The 10,357-nt window shown below is 39.6% G+C and overlaps 1 protein-coding gene across 1 annotated transcript in view; it reads right to left on the bottom strand.

The window, feature by feature from the left end:
- Nucleotides 1–7,642: 7,642 nt before the first annotated feature.
- Nucleotides 7,643–10,357, bottom strand: part of LOC133615943 (CD151 antigen-like) — a 53,848-nt gene continuing 51,133 nt past the window's right edge. Inside the window, exons 7-8 of the mRNA XM_061974848.2 lie at nucleotides 10,189–10,275; nucleotides 7,643–10,094 (exon numbers count right to left, since the gene is read on the bottom strand). Of these exons, the coding sequence (XP_061830832.1) occupies nucleotides 10,035–10,094; nucleotides 10,189–10,275 (147 nt within the window). The 3' untranslated portion in view covers nucleotides 7,643–10,034. The remainder of the gene's footprint in view (nucleotides 10,095–10,188; nucleotides 10,276–10,357) is intronic.

Raw genomic sequence — 10,357 nt, 5'->3', positions numbered from 1 at the left:
CCAATGTGTCCTCCTCGTCTTTCCTCCCTGTATTAAAGGGTGTACCTCAGGGTTCCATAATAAGTCCGTTGTTGTTTTCCATCTATGTAAATAATCTCTGTGATAATGTGTCGGATGCTGCGTTCCATTTTTATGCTGATAACTCGGTCATATATTGTTCTTCCCCTGCTCGAGCGCAAACCTTTGACCTTCTGCAGTCTGCTTTTGATGTTGTTCAGTGCCAGCTGACTCAGCTGAAAGCAGTACTAAACGCAGAGAAAGCTAAGGCGATGTTATTCTCATATGGCAAACAATTGCCGTTGAACATTGCCAAAATATCTACTATAAGGTTGAAGTTGAAATGGTCACGATATTTAAGTACTTGGGGATTGTTATCGATGAGAACTTGTCTTTTAAATCTCATATAGAAAAAACTGAAAAAAATTGTTTTGTTTTTCTTCAGAAACAAGTTTTGTTTTTCCTTACAAGTTAGGAAACGCTTGATTCTAACACTTTTGTGCCTTTGCTAGATTATGGAGACTTGCTTTTTATGAATGCACCCAACACTTTTTAATAAAAAAAAGGGATTTTGTGCCTTACGTTTCATTACTGGTTGTGGAAACCTTGTCTACCATTGCACTTTGTATGCAAAGGCAAACTGTACATCTTTGTCAGTCTGTAGATTTTTTTTCGATGGATGGTTTTTATTTATAAATTACTTGTTGCCCATGATTTATGTTCTTTTTTGTGTAGAGACTCCAGTCGCTACCGTTTGCAGTCACAGGACAGTCTTGGTGTGTTGATTCCGAGAGCCAAAACAGGTCTTGGTAAAAAATTAAAAAAGCCTTCAGATTTGCGGCTCCACGGTCATCTAATGAATTACAAAAGGATCGGAGGTTACCTGAACTCATCACTTTGGGGGAATTTCAGGACACTTTAAAAGATTGAGAAGCTGTTTCTATTGGGCTTTGTACATGTTTTTAAATTGTTTTTATTGAATAATTTTATTTTGAGTTTTGTTTACATTACAAATTACGTACCATATTTTTCGGACTATAAGGCACACTTAAAATATTTTTGGTTTCTCAAAACTCGACAGTGCGCCTGATGCAGTGGTTCTTAACCTTGTTGGAGGTACCAAACCACACCAGTTTCATATGCGCATTCACCGAACCCTTCTTTAGTGAACAATAAAATGTTTTTTTACTGGTGCACAAAATTAACCGTGCATGAACATCACCTTGTTCAAAGAACAAAACCAACAGAGTGTATGAACTCACAACAAATCACACACCTTACACACATTACCATGAATTGATTTACGTGGACCCCGACTTAAACAAGTTGAAAAACGTATTCAGGTGTTACCATTTAGTGGTCAATTGTACGGAATATGTACTGTACTGTGTAAACTGTACTGTGTATTCTCTTCCTTTGCAATCTGCTAGTAAAAGTTTCAATCAATCAATCAATCAAAAAACCTGCAAATCAGATGGAAAATTAGAGGGAACATTGTTTGGGGGTATCCATAATACGCCGATAGGGAGAAGTTTTTATTTACACGATAAGTCGGATGTGTCTTTACATCCGTGGCAGAGACTTCGCCGAACCCCTGAGGCCAACTCACCGAACCCCTAGGGTTCGATCGAACCCAGGTTAAGAACCACTGGTCTCGAAAGAGGATAATATAACAACTGTTGGTGGGTCAGCATTGTCGCAGTCAGTAGACACGTATAAATTGGTAGTGTCGATTTTAAGGGTGATATCACTAAATGACAGTGGTTCTTAACCTTGTTGGAGGTACCGAACCCCACCAGTTTCATATGCGCATTCACTGAACCCCTTTTCCGTGAAAAATACAATGTTTTTTTTCAAATTCAAGAAAATATATTTTTTTTACTGGTGCACAAAATGAACCGTGCATGAACATCACCTTGTTCAAAGAACAAAACCAACACAGTGCATGAACTCACAACAAATTACACACCTTACACACATTACCATGAATTGATTAACGTGGACCCCGACTTAAACAAGTTGAAAAACTTATTCGGGAGTTACCATTTAGTGGTCAATTGTACGGAATATGTACTGTACTGTTTCATATAATGTATTCTCTTCCTTTGCAATCTGCTAGTAAAAGTTTCAATCGATCAATCAAACAACCTGCAAATCAGATGGAAAATAAGAGGGAACATTGTTTGGGGGTATCCATAATACGCTGATAGGGAGAAGTTTTTATTTACACGATAAGTCGGATGTGTCTTTACCTCCGTGGCGGAGGCTCCGCCGAACCCCTGAGGCCGACTCACCGAACCCCTAGGGTTCAATCGAACCCAGTTTAAGAACCACTGGCCTAATGTAAGGAATGCGTTTGGTTGAGTTTACCCACCTTGAAGCTATTTTATTTGGTACATGGTGTAATGATAAGTGTGACCAGTAGATGGCAGTCAAACCTAAGAGATAAGTGTAGGCTGCACTATAACGGCAATATGACTCAAGTAAACACCAACATAACCTGTAGTTACTGACAGTACTTTTCTGAAGTGTAACTGAGCCCATGTGGTGATATTCTTTACACACTGATGTCGCTTTTTGATGCAGTACCGCCTGAGGGACCGAATGACCGTAATATCATTGCGTAAGTGAAGTGATTTCTCCAGATTCTCTGAACCTTTTGATGATATTACGGACTGTAGATGGTGTAATCCCTAAATTCCTTGCAATAGCTCGTTGAAAAATGTTGTTAAACTGTAAAATTTGCTCATGCATTTGTTCACAAAGTGGTGACCCTCGCCCCATCCTTGTTTGTGAATGACTGAGCTGCTTTTATACCCAATCATGGCACCCACCTGTTCCCAATTAGCCTGTTGACCTTTGGGATGTTCCAAATAAGTGTTGGATGAACATTCCTCAACTTTCTCAGTCTTTTTTGCCACTTGTGCCAGCTTTTTTGAAACATGCTGCAGGCATCAAATTCCAAATGAGCTAATATTTGAAAAAATAACAAAGTTTTCCAGTACGAACATTAAATATCTTGTCTTTGCGGTCTATTCAATTGAATATAATTTGCAAATCATTGTATTCTGTTTTTATTTACGATTTATACAACGTGCCAACTTCACTGGTTTTGGGTTTTGTATTTTGATTTGAGAATCGATATTAGAGCATTAAGATCTGGTATCGATATTTCAATATTGATCCGTACATCACTACTTTAGATGTTAACTGGCTGTCCAACTTTGCCCTAGTATCAGAGTTCATATTTATCAGTGATTTTAGATGCAAGTCAATATCATCCCATACTTGTTTTTTTCCCCCTGATATCAGACCAATGGTGTACAGCCCTTTGGAATTCTACCAGTTTGTTACAAACCATAAAGGAGACTGTATCGGAAAAAACAGGAACATCTTAGAGTAATTTTGGGCCAAAACTGAACCGGGGTGCATAACATTACACATTCTCGGTAGCATTTGACAGCCTTTTTCCACATTTCATTGGGCCAGACAGAGCAAGAGTATTGTTCCAGCCACACACACTAGATTACATTTGTTGGCCCGCTGCTCAGCGATACAAGCAGCACACAGCCAAGGCCTTGAATCCAAATGAGATGTCTGCACTCACAGAAGCGATAATGCAGAGAATATAGCGGAACACTTGACAGATTAGTTGTGTCTGGCATTCAGTTGTAACGCTGCCACAGGCTTTGGCGGAGTGGAAGTCACGGCAGCCAGAGTTCTTATAAAATATCCTGCACACTTGCTTTGCTCTCTCGTTGTCACACCACTGATGTAAGGGAATAGGACCCCCAACAATGAATATATACAGGTGCAGACGCCTCAGCTCTATAAGTTTGAATGGTACTATAAAGGTTGGAGCTACAGCAAGGTCCAAAAGTAAACATTCTTATTTACCTATTTAAATTATTTTTCAACAATAAATTATTCCATAAACATATCAGCATGCAATTGAAGTGGTGCCTTTCAGCTTTAGTTAATAGGTTTGACAACAATAAGGCATGTACATTCAAGGTCAAAAGTTTACATACACTTGTGAAGGACATAATGTCTAGGCTGTCTTGAGTTTCCAATCATTTCTACAATTCTTATTTTTTTGTGATAGAGTGATTGGAGCACACACTTGTTTGTCACAAAAAACCTTCATGAAGTTTGGTTCTTTTATGAATTTATTACGGGTCTACTGAAAATGTGACCAAATCTGCTGGGTCAAAAGTATACATACAGCAATGTTAATATTTGGTTACATGTCCCTTGGCAAGTTTCACTGCAATAAGGCGCTTTTGGTAGCCATCCACAAGCTTCTGGTTGAATTTTTGACCACTCCTTTTGACAAAATTGGTGCAGTTCAGCTAAATTTGTTGTTTTTCTGACATGGACTTGTTTCTTCAGCATTGTCCACACGTTTTTAAGTCAGGACTCTGGGAAGGCCATTCTAAAACCTTAACTCTAGTGTGATATAGCCATTCCTTTACCAGTTTTGATGTGTTTGGGGTCATTGTCCTGTTGGACACCCAACTGCGCCCAAGACCAAACCTCCGGGCTGATGATTTTAAGTTGTCCTGAAAAATTTGGAGGTAATCCTCCTTTTGTCATTGTCCCATTTACTATCTGTAACGCACCAGTTCCAATGGCAGCAAAACAGACCCAGAGCGTAATACTACCACCACCATGCTTGACGGTAGGCAAAGTGTTCCTGGGATTGAAGGCCTCACCTTTTCTCCTCCAAACATATTGCTGGGTATTGTGGCAGCTCCATTTTTGTTTCATCTGACATCACATGGACAAAGATAAGACCTCCTGGAGGAAAAATTGAGCTGTTTGGTCACAATACCCAGCAATATGTTTGAAGGAGAAAAGGTGAGGCCTTTAATCCCAGGACAGTGTTTCCCACAGGACAGGCATCTATTTGTGGTGGTGTGGTTGGGGGGTGGGGGGTGGCGGCGGCAGTGGCAGCGGCAGCGGCGATGACCAAGAAGAACGCGGAGTTGGAATATAATTACAACACTTTATGTACATATTTATATACAGATTTGAACAATTAGTTATTCACTGAAATATATTTATTAATCGTGGTTCTTACAAAAAATATATCTTATAAAATATAAAAGCTAAAATGTCTCTTAAAGCTCTGCCCCTTTAATTAGTGCATACTAAATAATTTAACTTTAGCCTACTACTACAACCATATTATTTACCAGCAACATAAAGTGAAACAGAGGCAGAGGTGTCCGCCACAGTCAGTCAACCTCCTCCTCCTCCTCCTGCTGCTGCTGAACAGGTCGCCAGACCCTCCTCCAGAGAAGAGGGAGACACTGTAGTGCTCATGGCTTATATCTTACTAAAATCCTTCCCGTTGACTATTTACAACACTACACAGTAATTATTATTATTATTATTATCTATAATTACATTTAAATGGCATTGCATACATGTAAAATTAAATGCTATTTCACATTATTTGACCAGTAGCAGTTACACTCATCTGAACAGGTCAGCCACATGTTTAAAGCCCGATCACAGTTGAAATCTTGAAATGAAGGTCCTTTAATGGCCAAAACATTAACCTGGACAACATTTTAACAGCTGGTTGGCTCAGATTTCATTCTTTTCAATGCATTCACATGCTGCAGTGGACAGGTTTTAGAATGGCCTTCCCAAAGTCCTGACTTAAACGTGTGGACAATGCTGAAGAAACAAGTCCATGTTGGAAAAGCTGAACTGCACCAATTTTGTCAAGAGGAGTGGTCAAAAATTCAACCAGAAGCTTGTGGATGGCTACCAAAAGCACCTTATTGCAGTGAAACTTGCCAATGGACATGTAACCAAATATTAACATTGCTGTATGTATACTTTTAACCCTGCAGTTTTGGTCACATTTTCAGTAGACCCATAATAAATTCATAAAAGAACCAAACTTCATGAATGTTTTTTGTGACAAACAAGTATGTGCTCCAATCACTCTATCACAAAAAAATAAGAGTTGTATAAATGATTGGAAACTCAAGACAGCCATGACATTATGTTCTTTACAAGTGTATGAAAACTTTTGACCACGACTGTACCTACATGTCCCCCTCACCAGCTGAATACATGCAAAGCTTCCTGTTGCCCATTTGTCATGCAGGAAAATAATTCCTTTCAGCTTCCAGGAAAATAAAGTAGGGTAGGGAAGGTGAATGGTGTAAATAGCACACATCTCGTGCAGTGTGCGACGTGCACGCCCCAGACAACTGCGCAGCCAGTACTGGGAAGATACTTTAGAAATGTCATGAGCTGACATTATTAACATAGCACTTCTATCCCTCACAGCAAACAAGACACCGTGCAAACAGGCATGATGTCCTGATGAGGAAGAGATTTATGGCTTTCATCAGCAGAGGACATTGCTTGTTGCTCAAAAGGCTTCCGGCATCTATTTCAAGTCAGAATTAGGCTGACAAACTACGTTCTATGGATGTCTTCTTGCATCCTGCAGCATGAACGGAACACCTGCTCATTTTGCAAAAAAAAAGATGACTCAGGTTAGTTCACAGCGTGCACCACGGTGGGGCACTGAATTGTGTTTGTTTTATTTCTCAATGTTTGCAGAGTTCACTAAATGAGATTTGGCTTAATTTGCTGTTTTTTTCCCCCAAACAATCCCAGTGGAAACCAATTATTTCACTGTAGGTATTAGATAGCTCGAGAGTACGCGCGTCAGCAGAATTTTAGATCAACTAATTGAACGCTAACAAAGATGTGAATCAATAAGATCCACAGCCCATGGTGACATCTGTCATTATGCGATACTAACTTAAGCGGAAATATCTTTCCAGCGTCTATTGGGGAAGAGAGTGTTAGGGAGGGAGGGGAGTAATACTGAATAGCTTCTGGGTGTTTTGCACACACTCTCACCAGCTGTTTTCATCAGCAAGCTGTTGAGCTGATGCAAGCGCGGGAGGTGCTGCCTCCCCGCGCTTGCGCTCGAGCACTGCTGCCGTCGCAGCAACAATGCCGACACGTCGTCAGCATTAGAAGAGGTCACAACAATAGGACGAGTAACAAGACATACGGCTGTAATGGACGGTCGGTGATGTAGCACCTGACAGGGAAATGGGGTCCACGTTATGAACATACAACCCTGAAGCATGACGACATTAGGGGATTGATTAATACACTAATGCACCTGTAAGCTTCTGCCAATCATACAGGGGCCGAAGCTTACAGGGCAGACACCTTTTTGCTGTTTTTTTGTACGTTTTTCTGGGTGACCCGACCTGCTGACTGGCAGAGGAAGGACAACGCTAAGTCACTGTTGCACTGCAGATTCTGCATGACGTGCATTTTGAACCGTACAAATGGGGAGAAGCAGTTATTGTTTTTTTGTGTTTATTGACAATTACAATTGATGTATTTGAGGAAGATCAAAGTGAATATCCTATACAGTGACACTGGTACCTCAGGTTTTCGTTGGAAATGTTTGCTAAAGGTTTTTGAAAGCTACTGGCCAAAAAAAAGTAGTACTTTTGCAATTATGCATAATCGAGTACGCAAAAACAAACAAAAAAAACACGTAGGTGACTCGTGAGTGTATGGCACAGTCACTGGCTGTATTGACACTGCGCTGATGTTGGTATTGCTTCATAATGGTGCTATCTGCTGGATTAAAAAAGTCACTACAACTGACCAGCACATACAATTGATAGTTTCTGTGTTTTTTTTATTTTTATGAATAACTGAGCAGAAAGGAATATGAAACGTGCAACTCTAGTCACTGAGCCAAACAGTAAACAGGAGAATAACTTATTTAGTGCGATAGACATTTCAAATTTGTTCTTAGTTATCTTTAGATTGATTATGGCAAAGTGACAAACACGCCAAGATATCTTGTGTTTCACAATGCATCCAAGGTTCAGTATCAATTGATCTCTTTTTATTAAACGTGACGACAGAATAACCCACCACGGGGCCAAAGAAAGTTGCGAGTGTATAGTATATTTTTGCGTGTCTGCAACGGACTACAGACGTCCCTCGCTATTTCACGCTTCAAATATCGCAGCTTAACCAAATCAATGTTTTTTGTTGTTTTTTTAAGCACATTCTACAACATGTGTGCCCTACATTAAGCATTTTCAAGAGTAACAATGGCTAAAGTAATGAAACATATCAACGCTATAGTTGTAATGGCCACTAGATCAGACCACGCTGTTCAGTATTGTGGCCACTGATTGGCTCAGGCTTAGACAGCATTACTATTTTGGAATAAAGGGTGTAAAGGTGAATATCTGGGTGTTATTTTCATGTCTACAGTGGTGTCATCATGTTGAAAAATGTATTTAGAAGGTAGTTAACAGTTATTTAAGCTCTAACTATAAAAACAATAGATCTATAAAGAATTCCAACTTTACAGAAATTAAATTACTGCGGTCGTGCCTGGAACCAATTAACAGTGATAAACGAGGGTTCACTGTATTACGTCGTAGACATTGCATGCAGTTGCAATTTCAAGACGTTAGATGGCAGTAGTGTATAGACGTGTGTGTGTGTTGCCTCGCCATGAAGTAGTCTTTGCTATTAAGCTGAATGTGCCCGTCTTGTCTTATGTTGCGCTCTACAAAGTGTTTATACTCTAAGTATTTCTCGCACACCAGCTGTTTGATTGTAACGTGCATCTTAGTTGTAGTTTTTAATTACCAAATTTGGAGGTGTTGAAATCGCCATGTAAAATAGCTAATGCTAATCAGTAGTTTGTATATGGAAAAAATATATAAATTAGCATCAAGCATTTTGGAAAGTAGCGCCTTACTTTTTTTAAACACATTCTACAACATTTTTGCCCTAAATTACTATTTTGGAATAAAGGAGTGTAAAGTTGAATATCTGGGTCTTATTTCATGTCCAGAGGATTGTGGAAAAACATATTTAGAAGGTAGTAAACAGCTTTTTGATGCTCTAGCTATGAAAATATTAAATTTATAATTAACAATTGCTACTTTGTCTGAATTCATTTTTCAGCGATAAACGAGGGATTACTGTAATTGGATTCGCATTATTTCAAATTGATTCAGTTTTTGTATGACTTTGGTCTTTGTCAAACCTTTTGGAACGGATTCCTTAACGAAAACCGAGGTACCACTTGTTTACTTACATAAGTAAACAAAACCTTAACTTAAAAACAGAATCTGTGACCAGTTCGGAAAAGATACAGTAGACACACACGCAATGGCATCAGTGGTAGAAAAGAAATACAGTCAAATAAAAAAGAGGCACTTTTCCATGAGCAATGTGGATCGGCTTTACTACAGTCACAAATATTATTCTTAAACGTCAAACGCTGGCACTATTGTGTTATTAAAGTGATAGTGCAGTTATGCTGGTGAGGAAGGTGCAGTCATTGTACCGTCAGTCTGTCAGATAAAGTGCCCTTGCCAACACGCTGGGGATAAGAGCCTGATCTAACGGCGGCACGTCACTATGCGAAGACACATTGGGCAATAAAGGATAAAATACAGTAATAGCTCACAGGATCGTGCCTCAAACATTACAGACAACAAGCGTTTAAAAGTATAAAAAACAGTGGTTCTACCAAGTGTAGAGAGTTGAAAAGGCCATGATGGGATACATCATTTATACATGGCTGGTTAGTTAATATGGAAACGTGATGCCACAGCAGGTGGAGCGGGCTTGCAGCTGGTGCTGTCACCTGGTCTTAGTCCATAAAAATTACAATACATTAACATACCTGTATTGCACGGAGAGGGAATAAAATGGAGGACTGAAGAAAAATTCCCACAGAGGGTATCCCTTGCAAAATTAAATATTCAGAGGCAATATTCCCAACAGTTTTTCTCTGAGGCTTTTTTTTCCAGAGTGCTGTAATCTTGAGACTCTAATTACTTATTGAAGATGAATTGTTTTTACTGCAGTACTACTATAAGAAACTTAAATGTGTAATTTGATGCCTCACCTCCTCTCACAAACAAGCAGAGAAAAGAAGCAATGGGATGTTTGAGTATGTCAACGAGGCGACTTCCCCTGTCTCGTTCTCTCCTTCGCTAGTACGGCTCCGTCTTGAGACTTCGATATAGGCAGCATGTGAACACCATACCTATTATCTGGATGTTGCACGGAGAAAAACAAAAATAGCAACGCCTAAATGCACACGTAGTCCTTTTTACGCAGAAGACAAAACGTGAAGAATGTATTTACCTGTACACTGGCGAGCCCAACACCCACCGCCCCAATGATCTTCAGGTGGTCCTGGATGAATTCCTCCAGTTTAGAGATACAGCCACCCTAAAGAAAATGCAAAATTGTGTCATGAGCAGTGTTCGCAATAACGGCGTTATATCCTAACTCATACTTGCCAACCCTCCCG

The sequence above is a fragment of the Nerophis lumbriciformis genome, linkage group LG15, assembly GCF_033978685.3.
Source record: "Nerophis lumbriciformis linkage group LG15, RoL_Nlum_v2.1, whole genome shotgun sequence".
Classification (NCBI taxonomy): domain Eukaryota; kingdom Metazoa; phylum Chordata; class Actinopteri; order Syngnathiformes; family Syngnathidae; genus Nerophis; species Nerophis lumbriciformis.
The sequence above is the reverse complement of the archived record's forward strand: the minus strand, read 5'-3'. Positions and strand labels throughout refer to the sequence as shown.